Source organism: Gobio gobio (assembly GCF_949357685.1).
Source record: "Gobio gobio genome assembly, chromosome: 9".
NCBI lineage: Eukaryota > Metazoa > Chordata > Actinopteri > Cypriniformes > Gobionidae > Gobio > Gobio gobio.
The window spans coordinates 13,127,464-13,149,674 of NC_137115.1; the positions used below are offsets into that span (position 1 = coordinate 13,127,464).

General features: G+C 39.8%; 1 protein-coding gene across 8 annotated transcripts in view; it reads right to left on the reverse strand.

The window, feature by feature from the left end:
* Positions 1 to 22,211, reverse strand: part of trip12 (thyroid hormone receptor interactor 12) — a 73,352-nt gene that overhangs the window by 47,935 nt on the left and 3,206 nt on the right. For 4 of the 8 annotated variants that reach the window (XM_079826046.1, XM_079826045.1, XM_079826043.1 and 1 more), the window contains exons 2-4: positions 5,486 to 5,632; positions 2,734 to 2,859; positions 1,718 to 2,619 (exon numbers count right to left, since the gene is read on the reverse strand). In XM_079826046.1, coding sequence (XP_079682172.1) covers positions 1,718 to 2,619; positions 2,734 to 2,859; positions 5,486 to 5,583 — 1,126 coding nt within the window. In that variant the 5' untranslated portion in view covers positions 5,584 to 5,632. The remainder of the gene's footprint in view (positions 1 to 1,717; positions 2,620 to 2,733; positions 2,860 to 5,485; positions 5,633 to 22,211) is intronic. The other 4 variants (XM_079826050.1, XM_079826048.1, XM_079826047.1 and 1 more) reach the window with 1 other exon arrangement.

Genomic DNA, 22,211 nt, shown 5'->3' on the forward strand with positions numbered 1-22,211 from the left:
ATGACAGAGACGCCCACCCCCCACACAAGCCCCGCCCCCAATTACTTGAGTACTCGTTTTTGAGACCTATCGATGATCGAAATGAGAAATTGACAAAAACTCCCATCCCTAATTTTTATAGCTTTATTTATTGTTTTTAAAGCTTATTTGTATGACCTTTATATAGGCTATTAATATTAATTTGAACTAAGTGCCTTTTAATGATTGATTAACTAAAATGATACATGTGTAATTGATTATGGGTATAATAATTACATAAATGATATCTAAATCATTCAAAATTATTATTATTATTATTATAAATAAGCATTGTTAAAAGCCAGACGCTTTAGTCTTTAAAAACCATTTGCTATGTAGTGACCTTTAATTTGGAGTAGAAACAGGGGGAGTGACTTTTGCTGCCTTCACGTGCTATCGGAATTATCGTAAATACGAGTTTCCTAGATAAAAATTGCACATGAACGCCCTCTGATGTCGTGTTTACCACTGGGAAGTTCGGAAATAATTTTGATACCCCAATTCCCGAGATGGGCGTGTCATAAGCTTTAAACATGGTGGCGGGGAGAACTACTGCTGTGGCAGGTGTGGTTTTATTGTTTTTTTTTTCCAAAACAGCTTGGTCGTCTTATCTTGACATTAATGTAGTACATATTTACATGTAAGAGTAATCATATGAAGCGTATTGTATGTTTGGTACACAGCGAAAATAGCCTGCATTTGACTGAAATTACAGAATCAGCAGAAAGCGGACTATCTGGAATGTTTATATGGTTGTCGGTGCATGGGACACTACATATGATGTTGGTTTTAATAAGATTTCCCCAATAAATAGGCATGAATAACCTGGTGTCCACCATGATTCCTGTTCACTCCGACAACAAAGCACTTGAATGCAACAAGCTCGTAATCACGACTTCTAAAGTGGGAATTAGGAAATTTCCGATAGCACGTGAAGGCAGCATTTATTGCATCAGAGGTGTGTCACTTTGCTCACAGCTGATTGGTCCAATTTCAGTTTGAGGTCAGTTTGTGTGGAGCGCAAGTTACTATGGAGATGAACACTGCTAAAAGCCAAACCACTTTAAATGGCACCTAAAACTGTTTGGCTACAGTATATAACAATGATTGGTTTTCTGTCAATACACATATCCAAACAGCTGCTCACCGGTCTAATAAAACACATACTATATTAAAGCCTCTTTGGGGTTTCCATTGGAGGTTCATTCGAGGGTACCGTGGATATGACGTCATTGACATGTGACGCAGGCTGTTACACATTGGTTAAAATGTAGGATTTCTCGATTTAAACAGTGTTGGAAACAGTTGGGATAAAGCAAGTACACAAGTCAACAAAATATATAAAATTTTTCTAGTGGTTTTTGGATATTATAATCCAAAAATCTTACATATTGTGCCTATAAAAATGAATTTAATATTTTTTATTTACAAATAAAAGTAGTTCCAGTGGATTTTTTATGGTACCGAAACTGGTAACATAAAATTTTACTGGTATTGGTACAGACTACTGGCATCATAATCTCAATAAGATCACCTACACACACCAACCTTTAGACTGTTTAGTCTCCTATTTTGTCAGAGCTTGAGAATCCCACACCATGAATTAGAGCTTGTCAGTTGGTTTTGAACCTGGAACATCGCTTTAAAAATACAGAAGCAAATGATAGGAAACTCTATATATAGCAGTTTGGGCACTCACTTGCTAGTTTGGCCTGCAGACCGGAGGGCCCAGGCTTGGAGGAGGTCTCAGCCTTGGCCGATCCCGGCAGGGACAGTTTGGGCTTTGGCAGGTTGACTTTGGAGTTGAAACGGGATGTCCAGTCAAACTTGGAGGAGCCGGCAGCCTTGCTCTGCTCTTTATCCCGGCTGCTCCTACGGGGGGAAGGGGAGGACGCGGAGCGCGACCGCCGCGCTTTAGTCTGGTCCTTGCCTTGCTTTAGCCGGGCACCCTGAGGGGCACAGCTGTTGGCGCCTACGGCAGCCGAGGAGGAAGAGGAAGAGGAGGATGAAGAAGAGGCACAGGAAGAGGAGGAGTCAGTCACGGTGCTACACCCAGCTTTGGCTGAGGCGGCCGATTTGGACGCCAGCTTGGTGGGTTTGGCTGCCCGGCTGGCCTCGCTGCGGGGTGGCAGGGGGGCTGCCGCGCTGCTCGAGCTGGGGAGGGAGGAGGAAGAAGAGGACGACAACGAAGAGGCGTCTGCCTTCTTGCGCTTTTGAGAGGGGGTGCTTGAGACCCCACTGGGGCCAGGGTAGGACGCACTCTTCTTGCTCAGGGCTCTGGCAGGAGCTGGCTCGGCTGCTAACCGTCTCTTTTTGGACTTAGTACTGACAGATGCCGGAGCCTTCCTCGGCTCTGTAACTTCAGGTGAGGTCGCGGGGGCCGTTGGCCCACTGGCTGAGCTTTCCGAAGGGTGGCTAGACACCGCTTTGGGCCGCTTGGCTGGGCTGGGCGAAAAGGTGATGTTGGGATCTGTTGCGGAGCTGCGTTTGAGAGCACGGGTGCTGCTGCCCTCCCGTCTCCCTTGCTGGCCTGAAGTTCCTGCTGCTTCTAAGTCTGGATCTGGAATCGTGTGTGAACCCACAGATAGAGAGAGGCTGTTCCTGTAAAAACAAACAGAAATGGGAAGGACTTAAGTACCCAAGATGAAGCAGTCGACACATGGTGAACTTGCGACACAAAAGACCCACACGCAATACAGTAGGAAAAAGGGATACCTTCGCGAGGCGTGGCCGCGGGCGGAGCCGACGGCAGAGCTGGGCGGGGCTTTGGAAGCCTTAGAATTAGATCTTCTACTTTCAGGTGGGGAATTTGCTTTTTGGTTTACTTGCTCTGGCTGCAACCTGGAGAGGTTGGGAATTAAACAGCAGAGAGCAGTGTGGGATGGGCAGTAGATGAGGAACACCTCAAATTCAATTTCACGAGCTGACTACTCTTCCCACCCTACTCTCAAAACTTCCTACACACCTGTCACCCCAATGGCGAAGACAAACAGCAATCATTACAGGTTCCCAGCTAGACATATCTCATAAGTTGAGAGCATCACCCTTGCGGAGTTGGCCAGCTAAACTATTAGCCATCTGGAGACAAAAAGAAACCCCACAAGTGTCTGTGTATCTGGCCTAAAAGAGACATGCACTGTCAGTTACTCCAGCACTGCTATTCAGCAAAGGTGCTGTGCTGCTACTGAATCTATAGCAGAGTTTAACAATAAATTATATTTTATTTAAGTTGTGAGTTTGCAGGCTGAATCGAATGTGACTGTATAGACAGACTGGGCAGCCATAAATAACCCACTTTTTTATTGCTGGTATTGTATAATAAGTATAGTTTGCATCATGAAAAATTGATTCTTATGTGCTGGTTCCATCTTGAGATCATGAGTTATATTACACTACCATTCAAAAGTTAAGGGTCAGTAAGTTAAGAAATTAGCACTTATTCAGCAAGGACAAAATAAATTAATCAAAAGTGACAAAATCAACATATTAGAATGGTGCTTGAAGGATCACGTGACACTAAAAGATAAAAAAAAAAAAGAGTAATGGCGACTGAAAATGCAGCTTTGCCATCACAGAAAACATATCATTTCAAATATTAAAACAGAAAATAGTTATTTAAATTGTAATAACATTCCACAATATTACTGTTTTTACTGTATTTTGAATCAAATAAATATGGCCTTGGTGAGCACAAGAGATCTCAAACTTTTGAACGGTAATGAAGCTTGAGAGACTTAAATTACTGGCTGGATGTTTATATGACAGTGTAGTTAATGATACACAAACACACCAGAGATTTTTTTGTAATTAAATTTCTTAGCAACAATCACAATAGAAAAAAAAAATGCTAAGGAAAAAAGTATTTAATAAAACCATTAAAGGTGCGCATAGTAATGTTTTATGTTGCACTAGTTAACATGGCTGTCATATTGGACTGAATACACATTTGATAATTTAACACCTAGAGATGCATTGCATAGAGGGAACAATTTTAGGCTGTGTTCACACTTGTAGTTCAGTTCACTTGGTTCGTTTGGTCAGGACAAAAAAAAAAGAAAACACATTTAGTGTCCACTTAGCGTTCAGATTTTTTTCGCCAAAACTAAAGGCATAGGGATAAGTTCACAACCTGATTGGTCGGCTTTTATGACGTGCAAGGAGACGGCAACATCAAGACCATGACAAGAGAAAACAGTTATGCGTGAGTATTCTGTCTGTTTTAAGCCAAATTCACACTGCCAGTGACACCGTTGGCCACAGAATGTAAACGTGTTAAGCAACGGAGAGAAACGCGACAAAAGTTCAGAAATGTCAATGAGAAATGTCATTTCGTGAGCGACAACCAATGGGATTGAAGACTGTCAGTGGAGCTCACATCACCATCTCGAGTGCAGACAGGACAGAGTTCCGGAGCAATTTCTCTGTATTATATGATTTGACTAACCAAATACATGGATATAATAAAAAGATACGTTAAAAATAAACTGTCAGCAGTCTTAGTGAGTTTGATTCATACATTGATAGTTCGTGCTGTAAATTATGATGCAGTGAGCAGTTTAGCACTGCTGCAGTTCATATTACAGTTTCCCCTGCATTATGTTGAATATTATGTTTTAGTCATTTTTGACCGTATGAGTGAATTTAATTTGTTTATAGATCAATCGTTAATCTAGTTAATGTTTTAATGCATTGAGCACTGCTGTAGTTTATATAACAACACTCTCCAACAGCAGAATGTTACTTTTAATTTTTTTTCCCAGGTTTTTTTAGTAATTCCTAATCAAATTAGAGTGATATCTTAGTTTTATACATCACTTGTGATTGCATTTCTATAGTAATGGCAAGACGTGCAGTCTACCAATAACATTAGAGTGAAAGCACTGGAAACACCCACAAGCAACTTCACTGTACAGAGACTAGCAACATACAGCAACAAAGTCAATGGGAGTGTGAATGGGATTTTAGGGTCTCATCTTCCTGTTTTTGGTTCGTTTACGTCTTTGGTCGGTGTTGCGTTCATATATCATTCGACTGCACCAGAGTTAATTTGGAAGCAGACAGAGAACCATCTTTTCAGTGGTCTCAGACCACTTGTTTGGCGCGCACCAGGGTTCAGATGGCAGTGTTGACACTTATTAAATTGAACAGCACTAACAGAGCAATCGCACCAGGGTTTGTTTTAATCGAACCAAATGCCAAATGTGAAAACACACTTAGTTACTGCTCCCATTTTAAAAAAATCTGACATTGATTTATGCACCCAAGCGAAGTGTCCAAAAAAAGAGCCTTATTGAGATAAAAAGAATAGCATTGCAAAGGTTATGTGACCTCAACATGGCACCTGCTGCACAAATTCTGTTAGGAAAAACTGCTCTAGATACAGACAGGTAGATAAAGGTACACGTACAGACCTAACCTTAGGCTGTAATAGACAGTTTTATGTACAAATTGCCCATTGCACACTCACCTTCCTGCAAGCGTGTGGTCTATTGGCTGGGTCGCGGCTGTGTTCCTCTTTGAACGGCGCAGTGACCCCCCTGGATTGGAATTAGGCCGGTTGGACATTGGCACCTCTCTCCTGAAGGGACATACCCTTTCTAGACACTACCATTCACTGGGAAGAGGCAAAAAGAGAAAATAGGAAGGTTAGATGAGATTTTATAAACACAAATTTATGAAATGTAAATTATACAAATATTAGATGTAAACGGGGCCTAAAATGTTTTGAGCTTGTCCACTTTCAACTACTCCCAGAGGTAGTAAAAAACACAATTCAACCGGATTGCTTTCATAGTGTAAACGTTTGTGTTGAATGTATTCACACAGCCGCAAAAGACAAGACGGGATTTAAATTGTGTCAGCTGAAGACCCAAGTTTGATTTGAAGACGAAAACCGTATCAAGGACATTGTTCCCTCCCATTCCTGATTTCTAACACGCACTCACCGCTTTCGGTGTGGTCTTGTCGGCTATCAGAGGGGAAATTAAACCTGCTGCTATCCGTATGTTTTTGTGACGTCTTCAGTTATGTTAATATGTAAATTGTGTGATCTTATTTTGTCCATTAGATCGAAAGACCTGAAAAAGCCCATACATTTACCCGCCCACAGACCCTCCCCCCGAAGAAATCAGAACAGAAGAGGTTGAAAGTGGACAAAAGAGACTGATTAAAACACCAGGCGTAAATGGGAATGTCTCCCTTGTGATCCGTTCAAACAAAACACATCTTAATACCAGGTGTAAACAGGGGCTAACTAAGATCAAATTTGGACATCTCGATATAACGTCATACTGTACTTGTGAGAATCCACCAATCAGAAGCACTATATCCATTTAACTTCACTCTGACTGGTGAACAACACTGTCTAACCCAGGGGTGGGCACTTCTAGTCCTGGAGGGCCACTGTCCTGCAGAGTTTCGCTCCAACCCTAAACAAACACACCTGAACCAGAAAATCAATTGCTGCGTCCCAATTCGCCTACTTATACTACAACCTAAAAGTATGTACTCTTTTTGTGAAGAAAAAGTACTTACTTTTGAGTGTGTAGCAGAAGAGTATACAAGCTTTGGGACATACTACTTCGTCATCTTTAACGGACTCTGTTGCTTAGTTACGTGCATCCCGTCACCGTTTAAACTGCCCTGTCAATAATCGTCACAGTTCAAATCCTCCACATTCATTTTAATTTCCTACCATATCGGAGAGAAATGTAGCAGCACGTTGATCTGCCATTCGTGGGTCTCTAATGCAGAGACTCCCCTCATGTGTTTGCAGTTTAAATATAATGATGCATTTAAATGTTAATGTCTAAACGTATACATTACAAAAGTTCACAATCCTGCTGCAGGTAAAATATATTGAATAAATATCTTTTCATCAGGTTAAATACTGATAACCTTCTCTACTTAACCGTCGGACTCGCATAACCGTCATGTTTGTAGTTTTTTAACATTTTTTATCGTTGTTTTGTAGTTCTAATCGAATCCTCGTCCATCTCGCAGTGGGTTGTGGGCAATATCAGCCGTCAGAGTGCGCATCGATCTGCACTTCAGATTCTGACTGACCGGAGATAGTAGACCATCCGGGAATCTTTGGAATACTCTTTTCAACATACTACGATTTGGGACATACTAATTATTTTTTAGAATACTATTTAGTACGGATAGTATGCAAATTGGGATGCAGCGTATATCTTCAGGATTACTAGAAGGCTACAGGCAGGTGAGTTTGATCAGGGTTGGAGCTAAATTCTGGACAGTGGCCCTCCATGACTGGAAGTGCCCACCCCTGGTCTAACCACACAACTCAGTGCTCGCAGAATTTCAAAATCCCCGGTAGCCCTTCAGGCAGGCACTCGAAATGAATTTAACTAGTTTAAATAAATAGGAGTCGGATATGAGTCGAAACATCAAATCAAAACATTTTCAAAACACAAATATCAAGAATCGTATATAAAATCCAATTACAAATCAATAGTACAAATATGCATTTGGTTCTAACTAAACTGAAATATTGGCATTAGACATGTGCCAGTATACGGTAATACGATACATCACAATAATAAACATGCAATACGGTAATACGATACATCACAATAATAAACATGCACAATATTGTTATAGTGGGCACTTCAAAATACAGTGAATAATTATTTATTACAAATTATTCCGATTTTTAGAATGCATATTAAGAATACTTTACCCATCAACCTTTTAAAATGAACATGTCAAAGAGGAATGCGCACTGATGTAAACAAACCCAACGTGCATGAGCAGCACATGGCGGAACGAGTGAAGGAGACACGCTGAAAGAAAATACACATTCACACTCTCTGACAGCAGAGGGCGCTGACGGAACAGCAGAAATGCAGCCATTTCCACCGGCAATCCTCGTAAACAAAACGAGGAATTAATCTGGAATACATTAATAAATTACATGCCCTAGATATTGTTTGAATATGTTCTGATTCCTTGTTGTTCAGCCACACACTTTAAAATAAGGCTCTATTATTTAACATTAGTTCATTCATTAACAAACTGACAATGAAAAATACTTCTAAAGCATGCTATCTTAGTTAAATGTACATTTCATGCAGCCAGGCTCTTTATAATTCTTTCACTTTAATCTGTTTTCAATATTTGTTTACTTTACACATTTTTGTGTATTGCTTTATTGTATTTAAATGTTTGGTACTTTTTGTTATAAGAAAGTTATTAAAGTTATTAAAGAAAGGTAATAAAAAAAAGCATGACAACACTTTTTCGCAACAAATTTCAATATCATGATAATACTGTATACCGTGATAAAAGCTTCAGCAATTAATCGCAACATGAAAATTTGATACCGGCACATGCCCTAATCGGCATAAATCCATGGATCTCTTAACATTTCCACACTCACACACACACACGTCAGTGTTTTGCGCAATTTTGCCCACTGCACATGCAATCTCCATCCCGTAGCAACAGTAAATTAAGTGAGAATGACGCTGCTTTTCCAATGTCAGAAGAAGAGAAGGCGACGTGGATGCAGCCGGAAGAAGAGAAGTAAACAAACACACAAGCCAAGTAACATTAGCATCGTATAAACTTAACTGTGGACAAATCAGCATGATCAAAACCTTCCGTGATCGTATTTTACCTTCAAATAAGTCAAGAGAGTTGAACAATGCAAATCAAGGAAGGAATTTTATTTCACTATTTACGAAGATAGCCGTCGGGGCAGGGTGGTGATACATTTTGGTAGCCCGACTGAAAAGACACAATATCCCTGGGACATCGGGCTACAGAATTTGTAAGTCCCGCAACCAAAAGATCAATTCATCTCTACGCTACCGGTTCAAACAACCAGGACCAGACGCCTCTCCAATTCCATTTATGCTAAGCCAATAGGAGCACCTTATCGTCTTTCAAATCACAGACATGTACCACAGCACATCCATGGCTCCATCGCTCGTAACAAATCAATAACCTTATTCACATCTCATATTAACATAAGTCACAGCACCACTGCACAAATGATCCACCAATACACCAAGAAAGTGATGGAAAGGTGAGAGAGAGAGAGAGATAATCAATAGGACAAAAGCTTTATATGGAGACGCTGAAGGAGAAAAGGACAAATGCTCAGGAAAACCAAACACTAATATGAATGACTTCTACACTGACCAATCAAATCTGCATTTGGTGTCCTTTTCCTTAGTAATGCATGGCGTCATCCAGCTTGAGGCAATTTTGAAGACGACAGCATGTTGGTCGGCATCATAACACGCAGTGAGATAAGACACATCCTGAGCATAGACAGAGAATAGCTGGAGGGGGCCTTCGTGTCCTCCTCAGTTCAGTGGTAATGAACAACACTAACCATCAATCACTACGACACCGCAGAGACACACAATCCCACCACACCTTTATCCTGTGTGTGTGCGAGATGGCGTCCCACAGCAACATCACTTAAGTGGGGTGCATGATTATGAGAGATAATCTAAATGAAAGACTATGACAAATGGCGTCAATTGACTCTAATGGGGATGAAAGCTCAAGTCTTGATCTACTCATGTAGTCACATTTCCCTTCCAAAACAAACGACAGACCCAAAGTCACCCAAAGTCATCCATGAAGAAATGCTGGATCCAATTTGAGCTGCGGACGTTGAAATATTATCCTAACTACGTGCTACAGAGAATGTCACCAAAAATCTAAGAAATATTTGTTGTTTAATAGTTCAATAGAAAATCATTATATCCCCGGTCATTTGTTATGGTCACTATTCATAGATCCCACCATGTTCAAAATCTTGTGAACAAACTGAAAGTTTAGCACGACCACTGGGGTCACAGACAGTAAAAAGGCAGCTTGAGTCTCATGACTACGCTGTTCTAAATCCAACTTGGGTTAGTGGGTTGATAAGCTGATAGTTAATTATATAAATTAAAAAAAATCTAATTACAATAAATAACTAGGCTTGTACAAATAATCAAAATCAAAAAATCATCCATCTAAGAGTGCGTTCCGCCTTAAAGGAGCAGTACCTAATTCTACTTGTTACAACTAATATAATTTATTTTACTGGACAGTTTAAAGCTCATAACCATTAATATTTTGTTGTGACTTGAAGTACTTAGAGTGCAGTGTTATGTTGCATCATGCAGTATTTGTCCTGAAAAGTACTGAGTAAATGTGATGTTTGTTACCTCAATAAATTTAAGGTCATTCCTATTTTATGTTCTATTACATTAACATTAAAAGCACTCTTTTTATGACTAAAATAACAGTAAAGGAAAAAAAAATAAAACAGAATTCCCAAAAAATGTAAACGGAAAAAAAGGATTTTATAGGGCCCTATGTAGGCCTACAGTGCTAATTTATCTGTACCTGATGTACAACAAATCTGTAAGAAATCTGTAAGAAATGTTATGACCCATAGACAATAACTGCTGAAAGTGAGTTGTTTTTAATTATTTTAAAAATCACAAAGAACTGCACTTTCATTAGAAATAAATATCCACCTTTAATAGTTGAACATATTTACAGCACAAACCTTATCAGTGAACTATGAGGGCAAAAAAAGGAAAAAGTTAATTTGCATGCAAGCAGTTCATGATCCAATGTTTTCAGTGGCTCACAGTAAACACTGCTCCACATGAACTCCATCTCTGCATATCACTAACGTGCATTTGAGAAAGCAACATATGACAGAATCATTATAATTTTGCATATTTACATAATGTACAACATTTTTGTGGACGGACATTTTCAGCATTTTACCAGATTTATAACGAGAAATGTTTATTGGCCTGTAGTCAAATAAACGTATTGACTTAAATGTCTCCTAACAGTTAAGTTTTCCACTAAAATAAAATCTTTAGGATTTAACATTTGACAGTGAAGAATTTAAGACATAAATGTAAGTATTTTAACTTGTAGTATAGCTGCACGATTCATCGTCAAAAGATCGCAATTCAAACACCCAAAGGGGTTCAGTTGACAAAAAAAGTTTGGGAATCCCCAACCTGATCTCATGGGAAAACATAACTATGTTATGAGTTGGCAATTTCGTATGAATTGTATGATGTAAATCATACAAAAATGTACGATTATTGGGGAGGGGGGTTAAGCATGAATGTCCACCCATAAACATCCGTCACTGGTGAGCAAGCAGATTGTATTAGCCACCAATTTGCCAATACTTAAAGGTACCATAGAATGCATTAATACAATATTTTAAATTGTTCTGAGAAGGTATGTGGCTTAGGAAAGGGCAAACATTCTCCAGATACGGTTTTACATGTCCATTTACAACCCTAGGATTTGTCCCTAGAATGAAAGGGAATGTTATTACCTTATTTGGAAGGGTTATGAATAATAAATGTTAAGCTCGGTTCTGATTGGCTGCTACTCAGCAAGGCTCATTTCAGTAGCCCGCTCATTTCAGTAGCCCACACAACTGACTTACCGCGCTAAACAAGCTTACAATTAATAATAGTACACAATAGGGCTGTCACTTTTTATTCGATATTCGAATATGCATTCGAACATGATGTGAAATATCCGTAATCGAACTATAAATAAACTATCCGGTTTTTAAAGTGCCATGCAGAGTCCCGCACGGGTGCGGGTACCCGCCAATACTGCTAAAACGGGTGAAAAACACCCTAACTGTGTCGGATACGGGTGCGGGTCGGGTTGGACAAGGAGAACACGGGTCTAAACATGGGTTTTAAACAGTCACGTGCAAACGAATACTATATAAAAAAAATACATGAATGTATATTGTAGATGTACAAAATCATCTACAATACATATGCCTTGCCTGTATTTCAAGATGATAAAATCATTTCAAATCCATATTAGTTTATTTGTGCACGCGCCCTCCCAGGATAAATCACAACCGCGCTCACGATCTGCCTGCACTCGTCGAGATGGATCCTGAGGAGTTGAAGAAAAGATAGCCGCAAATGTGGAAGTTCATCGCTGAGGAAGCACGCAGATAACTGTGGTATCAAACCAAGCACACGCAGTTCTATCGAACAGTATTTTTGTTATGTTTCCTGAGTTTGGTCTCTTAATAACACTGTCTTAGTAGCCACGTTAAGCATTTAGAATGTCCCGGCTGACGTTGTCCTTGTGTTAATGGTCGTGTAATAACTTCTGTATGCTGGCAATAAACATTTTTGTAAGTGTGTCTGTAGTGTGATAATGTAAACAGATTTTATTGCGGGTGCGGGTGGTGTTGTTTTTTTTGTTAGGTGGGTGGGGGGTTGGGGCGCTCGTAGATATTCAAATATATTCGAAAACATTGCTTGATATTTGATAACCGTTCGAATTAGATTTTTCTCAAAAATGACAGCCCAAGTACACAATTAATCTAACATTCGCACTTAATGATAAGTGCAGTTATTCAGCAAACAATAGCAAATAGTCGAGAGATCCATGCTTGGATTTATTAGTTCATCACTGAGAAGTGAGTCGTGACAGAACACAGACCGACTAAATGACACTTTAATTTAAGCAGAAAATCTCAAATCGAGATTGCTGAAATGGAGCTTACCATTTTTATTGCGGTTTTCAGATCATCAGGGCAAGAGAGTGCACATGCATGTGGTTGCCAGATTGCAAAGTTTAAGTAAAACACCAGATAGAATATGTTAGGGATGCACCGAAATGAAAATTCTTGGCCGAAGCCTATTATTATTATTATTATTATTAATAATAATAAAACACTTGACCGAAGGCCGAATACCGAACACTGTTTTTCTTTTCTTTTTTGACAATTTTTTCACCATTGCATAAATGTACTTTTTACAGGTATCATAATCAAATCATAATCAGATTTTGTTCATGAGAGGTTTTCCAAGCCTATATAACTCAGCACTGAATAAGTTGAAATGAGTGGAGTCTGACTAACTTAAAACATATTGGCCATTGCATACAAGAGATCAACAACTATGCCACTATGGATATTTTTGCACGGGTATATACACTCACCTAAAGGATTATTAGGAACACCAAACTAATACTGTGTTTGACCCCCTTTCGCCTTCAGAACTGCCTTAATTCTACGTGGCATTGATTCAACAAGGTGCTGAAAGCATTCTTTAGAAATGTTGGCCCATATTGATAGGATAGCATCTTGCAGTTGATGAAGATTTGTGGGATGCACATCCAGGGCACGAAGCTCCCGTTCCACCACATCCCAAAGATGCTCTATTGGGTTGAGATCTGGGGCCTCATTTATAAAACTTTGCGTAGGATTTGCGTCAGAAGTGGCGTACGGATGAAACATAGGACGTGCGTACGCACAGAAATATTCGGATTTATAAAACCGTGCGCACGCACATCCTACGCAGTTTTCCCTTAATAAATCACAATCAATTCTAAATGTAACGCAGCTTTTGCGGCTTCATGTCACGCCCATAGTTGCCCATAAATAGTCCGTGAAACGCCCACAAATTAATATTCATCGATTGCGAAATCATGGCAAATACAGAGAGGAAATCAAAAAAACGTAACTTCACTCAATGTGAAGTAGAAATTATCGTTGTCGAGGTGGAAAAGAGGAGAAAAATATTTTTTGGAGGGCACAGTGTGGCCATTACTAATGCCAAAAAGGCACTTGAAGTGCAAAAGGTTGCAGACGCCGTAAATGCTGTAGCCTCACAACCTCGGACCGTGGCCGAAAAAATAGAAATGGTCGGACATCAAAGTCGAGGCAATAAAGCGTCTAGCGCTGCATCGCCAGAGTGTGTCTGCCACGGGTGGGGGAGACGGGACACCGGAGCGGACCCCTCTTGATGAGAGACTGGCGGCAATTATTGGGGAATCCCTATTAATCCCTATCCCTATTATCTACGTGGAAATGGGAAATAGTTCAGTGCAAATGTAATTTCTTGCAGCTTTCTGAATGGTTGAGACATACGTCAGTTATTTTATCGAAAATAAAACAAACTAAAGGCATTTGCATGAATACCATGATTCCGTAGCTGATGAAGAAATTTTTACTATGAAAACAACTTTCCCCAGTGGACAATTAATACATCTATCTATCTATTTATCTATTTATCTATCTCCCTAATTATCTATCTATCTGTCTATCTAATTGCATCTATATCTGCTCCGCCAGACGGACACATTGACGAGAATATCAGTTTTGTACATTATTTCGTTCTGTTTACCATATTATATATGAGGATGAATTGCATAACATGTCAATATTTTTGCAGAACATATTTCACTTTTTTTTTTTGTTGCATTTCTGTTGTAATTTTCGTTTGATTTTGTTTGTTTTACACTGCAGATCGATCAAACGGGTGTTCGTGTAGGCTGTTAATTGTAATACTTGTTTTGTGAAGTCTTCAAGTTATTTATGAGAGGCATAGCCTATTGCCATTTCTTTTACACAACGGTCTACAGTTTCACACACTTTCACGTGTTTCTTCAATCTGCCGACGGTGTCGCCATTTCTCATTTCATCCGTTTTTGTGCGTACGCCTGGGTCAGAGCTTGCGTGAAGGACCGCACATTTTCCCGTCAAGTTTGCTTTTTATAAATACCAATTATTGCGTAGAGAGCGGCGTACGCCTTCTTTTGTGCGTACGCAACGTTTATAAATGAGGCCCCTGGTGACTGTGGGGGCCATTTTAGTACAGTGAACTCATTGTCATGTTCAAGAAACCAATTTGAAATGATTTGAGACATGGTGCATTATCCTGCTGGAAGTAGCAATCAGAGGATGGGTACATGGTGGTCATAAAGGGATGGACATGGTCAGAAACAATGCTCAGGTAGGCCGTGGAATTTAAACAATGCCCAATTGGCACTAAGGGGCCTAAAGTGTGCCAAGAAAACATCCCCCACACCATTACACCACCACCACCAGCCTGCACAGTGGTAACAAGGCATGATGGATCCATGTTCTCATTCTGTTTACGCCAAATTCTGACTCTACCATCTGAATGTCTCAACAGAAATCGAGACTCATCAGACAAGGCAACATTTTTCCAGTCTTCAACTGTCCTGTCCAATTTTGGTGAGCTTGTGCAAATTGTAGCCTCTTTTTCTTATTTGTAGTGGAGATGAGTGGTACCCTGTGGGGTCTTCTACTGTTGTAGCCCATCCGCCTCAAGGTTGTGCGTGTTGTGGCTTCACAAATGCTTTGCTGCATACCTCGGTTGTAACAAGTGGTTATTTCAGTCAAAGTTGCTCTTCTATCAGCTTGAATCAGTCGGCCCATTCTCCTCTGACCTCTAGCATCAACAAGGCGTTTTCGCCCACAGGACTGCCGCATACTGGATGTTTTTCCCTTTTCACACCATTCTTTGTAAACCCTAGAAATGGTTGTGCGTGAAAATCCCAGTAACTGAGCAGATTGTGAAATACTCAGACCGGCCCGCCTGGCACCAACAACCATGCCACGCTCACAATTGCTTAAATCACCTTTCTTTCCCATTCTGACATTCAGTTTGGAGTTCAGGAGATTGTCTTGACCAGGACCACACCCCTAAATGCATTGAAGCAACTGCCATGTGATTGGTTGATTAGATAATTGCATAAATGGGAAATTGAACAGGTGTTCCTAATAATCCTTTAGGTGAGTGTATATATGTTATGTTAATAAAAAGGTACAAAAAAAGGACAGTTTAAATCCCTACATTAAAATGTTGAAGAAAAACAAAACACAAAAAAAAAACCTCAGTGTTACCAGATTAGGGGAATAGCCTGCAGGAACACACACACAAAGTTACCCGTTACTGTAATTTCTTTATCCTGTAAAAAGGCTATAAGAAACGTCTTACATTTATATTCAGTTACAAACTGTTATCTGTTTACTGTTACTACTCATAAAATACTTGAATTACATGTTGACTTTTAAACCTAAATTTAGCGTCCAACAGCAGATATTTCAGCTACATGAATGTTTTTGCGCTGAATATTAATTGTCTCCCTCTCGACTGTGTTCTGTCAGTTTTACGCGCAATGCGCGCACCCACCGCGCCACCACTCGTTCAGTTAAGTTTGAAGCTTTAAATGTAGACTGTCAGGACGCGCTTTCATATAAAATGGAAATATTCGCGTGAATTAGTAACATTTACAGATAAGGATATAACCTGTAAAATGAACGTTTTGCCCTGAGGACGCAAACACATCTATCAAAGCGCATGACAGGGTATGGTAAACGTTAATTAATTAGCTTGAAATAAAGAATTCTCATTTGGGCATTTGGATCATGTACCTTTCCTGCAGCAGCTTACTCGGTTTCCACTCCACTACTTTTAGATGCATTTTGTCCATAGAAATGCGTTATTCAGTGCTCTAATTTGGCGCAACTGGTGGAAGCTTTGCACACTGATAGCAGACCCGACTAATCGATAATGAGAATCGTTGTCAATGATTTTCATTATCGCTTATTATCGTTTTTTTCTAGTTGTTGCAGCCCTAGCTACTATGCCAATGCATTGTGACACAAAAACAGACTCCTGCTCTGAGCCACCCGGTTCTGTCTCCCCTTCACTCGCCATGCTGTTATTCACGTTCTGCCTACATCCTCGTGGTGGCCGTAAAGAATGGATTTTGCGACACCACGAAATAAACTATAGAGCAGCCATTCCCAAACTGTGGTCCGCGGACCACTAGTGGTCCGTGAAGGTACTGCAGGTGGTCCGTGGAAAGGCAAAATACTTTTTTTTTTTTACCTTCATTTTGAACCCTACAGTATACATTAACAACACACCTCTATCTGTGGTAGACAAATTCACCTACCTGGGTTCCACAGTATCAAACAACAATAACCTTGATGCAGAGCTTGACATGCGCATTGGGAGGGCATCATCGGTGTTTGGAAAATTGAGCAAGCGTGTCTGGCACAACAAGAACCTCTCATTGCTCCTCAAAGTCCGTGTGTATCATGCATGTGTACTTAGCACCTTGCTATATGCAAGTGAGACATGGACAACTTACAGGAGGCACGAACATCGCCTCAACGCCTTCCACTTTCGCTGCCTCCGCTCCATACTGGGTGTATGCTGGAAGGACCATGTGCCAAACTCTGTCATACTTGGGAGAACTGGTTCCAGTGACCTGTACACCATCCTTCGTGAACGCCACCTCCGTTGGATTGGACATATCTATCGAATGAAGGACACCCGCCTCCCAAAAATCTTGCTGTATGGCGAGCTGGCAAATGCCCCCCGCAAACATGGTCGCCCCCATCTACGTTTTAAAGATGTCATTAAGAGGGATCTTCAGGCCTTCTCCATCAACCTGGACAACTGGGAGGCACTTGCAATTGACAGACCCAACTGGCGTGCAGCAATTGACAACGGCCGCAGGGACTCTCAGGAGTCCTATAAGTCATTTCTGGAAGAGAGAAGCTCAAAACGGGAAGCAGTTCGTCGCACTCGACATGAACGGCCATAGTAGTAGTAGTAAAATAGGCTAGTGGCGCTCGGCCGTGACGTTCAAGTTCAGTGCCTCACTTTTTGAGGACTTGTAAACTTTAAATAATAACTCTAATAATTCCCTAAATTTGCCAAAGGTTTTGAAATGTTGACTATATCCAAGTGTTCTTATTACTGTATAGATTTCACACTCCATTGCAAAATAAGCCCGTTGTTTAAATGAACCCGATTATGCACTTGAGTAAATAGGCCCTAAATAAAATAAATATGTGGCAGCCGTTGTATACAGTAAACTTTCTTTTAACAAGCCTGTTGTACTGATGTGATGACCAGTTATAGTTTTAGTGCTAGTAAGCCTATTTAGAGGTGCGGATTAATTCAGGTAGGTCTGTGTGTAGACATAATTTTATTATGTGTATTATGAGGTGGTCCGCGAAATTTCTTGATTACAACTAGTGGTCCACACACACAAAAAGTTTGAAAACCCCTGCTATAGAGCATAATTTGAACGATAGACTTTTTATTTCATCCATCAGATATATATCATACCGGTGCAAAATCAATAGTATTAAAGTACTAGTGACACTAGTAAAGGTACTAGTACCTAAAAGGTGCCACAAAAAAATGGTGGAAGACATTAAAAAAGGCTTTTTATTGAAGAAACCAGCTTCAAGTTTCAGCAATTATTTTGTAGAAATATGACCATATATGCCTTCTCTGGCAAAATACGTCACTTCTCCTGACTTATTGCATGTCCTGCACAAGGCGATCGTTATTTTAGAATGCAACCCCCTTTTTCCATGACACATCGCCATCATTCTTCTCACAGAACACACCACAGCCACAATAGTGCTGTATGACAGATGTATCGCTTTTATTTAGTTTTTCCTTTTTTATTCAAAATATTTAATATGTCACAAACTCTGATATTCTGATTTTCAAAATTGTTTTTTTTAAACAATGATGCTGTTAGCTGATCTATAAATGCACGATGGGCGCCGCCGCCATGTTAGTTTGCGCCACAATTCAGAGAATTGGATCAGTCAGATTTACATCACGGTAAATTCATCCACGTCTCCCGAAATACATGAAAGTAAGTGACTGGTGAACTTGCGAGGAATGGAGTAAACTGTATAGTTTACTATACAATGTGTATCTGATATGAATAAAACATGTAGTCAAATTATTATTGCCACTTCCATAGACATTAGTGTGTATTTAAACTAGAAATTTTTGCTAGTACTTATGTGCATTTAAATATCTGAAACCTAAAATAAACATTATGTGGTTGAAAACACTGAATAGTTGTGATGTGACAAGCGCTGCTCACTTCCGTCTCGGACTCAGCGCCAGCCAAAGTGCGAAAGCACGTTTGAATTTAGCAGTTGACCCATGTACAGTATAGAACACTGAACATAGCAATCTGCATTCTGATTCGGTCCAATTACACAGCGGGGTTTCTGTACCCAACCATACTTATGAAAGGTTGATATTTTAAGCAGGGATTTATGGACTCTTGACCTATGATATATTTTTCTCAGGGAAAATGTAATTTTAAATATGGATGCTCTTGCAACTAAACATGGATCATTGCAGGACAGTGTGCTCAAACTCTATGGTCAAGTTGATTCATGGCTTGACAACAAATGACATTGGCCAAATGCTCCTCTGGCAACAGAAATGACTAGTAAACTGAGACTAAAGAAAACACTGGAAGCACACTATGGGGTGTTAAGGAGAGTTAAGATGATGATTCATGAGAGTGGAAGTTAAGGCATTTAAAAAGTTCTGTCTTGTAACTTGAAAGCTCTTCAAACTTACTTCGCATGTATAATAACCTACATAAAAATGCTACTGTTGTCTTAATTTAGGAATGCACAGAGAAATGACTGCCAAAGTGTGCAATGGCATCCCACCCTTAAACTGTCAAATGTCTTTCTGAAGTTATGTAATCACTGCAGTGCCATCAAAGGCAATATTTTACCACCAATTGGCCCAGAGACTCAGACGTAACGAAACTGTTTATTCTATTACACAATCATGTTGAAGAGCAGAGTAACAGCCCACAGGTAACAAACAATGGCGTAATGATCACCAGCAAATAAAGAAATCAATACATCCATCTTGTGTGGTTCACGATTCCCATTTTTTGGCTCCCTGAATCATTTTATAATTCCATCTGCCTGTGTTACAAATGTGTTAAATCTAATGGTAGCTTCATCAACCCTCTAAAATGAGAGTAAATCACTCACATACAAATAAATTTCACGTTAGGCGTGTAAAAAAAACTTTAAATAGCCAATGGCTAGTAAATTGTCCAATTTCACAATTGTGACTGAGTTGGAGGCAAAAAAATAATAATTTAGCACAAATATAATTTTGCTTGTATCCTTCAAAGTGTCTAAAATGAATAAATAAATAAGTACTTCACCTTTTCATTAGGTCTGAACAATTAATCGTAATCGAATCGCATTTGCAAATTACAATTAGCTAATCGCAAAAGGTTACGATGTGGAAAGGATATAAAAATATGCAGCAACTCTGTCCCACAGCAAAAGCATGGCTGCCCTCTTTAAGGCAGTCTTAGGCCCCGATCACACAGAACGCGTTTTTGCAGCGAGAGGCGCCTCTTGAATAGATTTCTGTTGGCAGAGAGTGTTATGTGTGCTGCTTATGCGCCCCGGCCACCTCGCGTTTTAACCGCCTGCTGCGCCTCGCATTTTAGAAGGAGCACTCTGAGCGCATGAAGTTGAAAAAAGTCAACTCTGAGCGGAAAAGTGCCCGGTGTCATCGCGTTTTTTTTCTATTGTCCAATCGAATGAATGGAGAGAGTTTTGACGCGTGAAATCTGACCTTTGGCGGATATTCGCACCCGCGTTTAACCAATCAGGAGCTTGCTCTAGAAGTGACAATGAGGACAATGTGGATACCCGGAGCTGTATGTACTTTTATAGATATTGATTTCAGGGTGATTGCGACACTTTTTACCATTGAGATGACTTGGAAAAAGTGTCCCAATCACCCTGAATTCACCCTATAAAGACTACAAGCTAGTTAAAGCCGGCAAATTGAGCTTATTTGCCGTATTGTCAAACAATCTATGTCAGCCATTTCGCAACGAGACGAGCTGGTTGGCAGAAGCTCCTCCCATGACGCAAATTCGCGTCTGTTGTAAAGTGAATGTCACACACGAATGAAGCGAGTTAATTCAAAATGTTCACGCGTCCAACTACGCGCGAATAGCGTGATTTATTCGCTTCATTCACGTCTGGTGTGAACGCACCATTACTAACCAATTGAGTGAGCACATTCTCCCCAATCAGCACTGCTTTAGCAAACTGTGTAAATGCCCACCATCAAAAAACAAACAGGAGAGTGTGTAGAGTGGGATCATGGCATCTGCAGAGTCAAAGCATTAGGCGAATTAATACAAAAGAAATACAGCACTTTTGACGGGCACCAAACCAAAAAAGGTAACAGAGCTGTCGTCGAATTGTTTTTGCCACAACACGTGGGAATACAAAAAACCTTGAAAAAGCACCACAAGCGGCTATTTGAGGAGTGTGTTGCTAAACTGAAAGTACTGCCAGTGACACTCAGTCTAGTAGCAAACAACAGCAAAGTATTTGAGTTGTTTGCGGCTGTTTCACCAAATGAAAAGGCCTCACAAACTCGAAGGCACCAGGAGATAACTAACGCCATAATGACATGGGAGCGCTCGTGTTTAAAACTGGCAATGGCAGACATGTTAGGGTTTTTGGCCAAAAATGTGTAAAAATTTGTAAATCTGTATTCAATCAAGTGTTGACTAGGGGAGAAGAAATGTCAGCAAGTGTTTGTAAGACATCGGTTGGAGTCAAGATTTGTTCTGCACTTTATTTTGTAATGCCACTTACTGGCCTTTAACTGTGTGAAGAAAATAAAGTAGTTGTACTTGAATGTGTACTGTGCAATATTTTAATTGCTGTTTATCAGTTCTGACAGTTTTAGTCGATTGTGAATATTTTATGTAGCATTTTTAATCATTGTGTTGTAAATATAAGCTAGACCTACCTTCTTTCAAAACCAGAGCTTGTTTACAGAAAGAAACTTCATTTGTTGAATGTTCAATATTTTGATAATTATTTTGTGAAAGTCAGAAGAGCTTGTTTAAGGTAATTTTATTTGTTCTTACTGGAAATGATTTACACAAGAGAAAGGGGAGTGTTTAATTACTGGATATTTAAAGAACTTATCCATATCTTTTCCGTTCTTTTTCTTGAATTAGAATGCATTCTGCAGGCAGCACTGACTGCATTTTAGCAGAAAGCAGCAAACTATCTATTGGATAGAAAGGCACACTGCATCTGCTAGACTACAAGTCTTCTTTAATTTACATTGTGTGCCGCACACTATTGAGAATATTGAGCTGAAGCTTGACTTTACAAAATTAAATCGCAAATCAAATTGCAATATCTGACAGAAAAAAAACACAATTAGATATTTTCCCCAAATCGCAGAGCCCTACTTTTCATAGACTTTTCATTAGGAATTGATTGGATCACAAAAAACAAACGTCTCTGAGGTGATTAGATTAGAGGGTTTGAAAAATAAGAGTCAAAAAGGAAATTTGTTTTAAAGGTGAAGCAAGTCATCACATTCTAATGAAAGACAGGGAAAATATATATAATATAAATACTCTCTGATGAATCATTTACTGTTTCCTTACACAAAACCAGGAACTGTATAAAGGAAATGGGGTAAATTTTGATTGTGACTTTAACTGTGATTGTTGACTTTCATGTTGACTTTAACTGT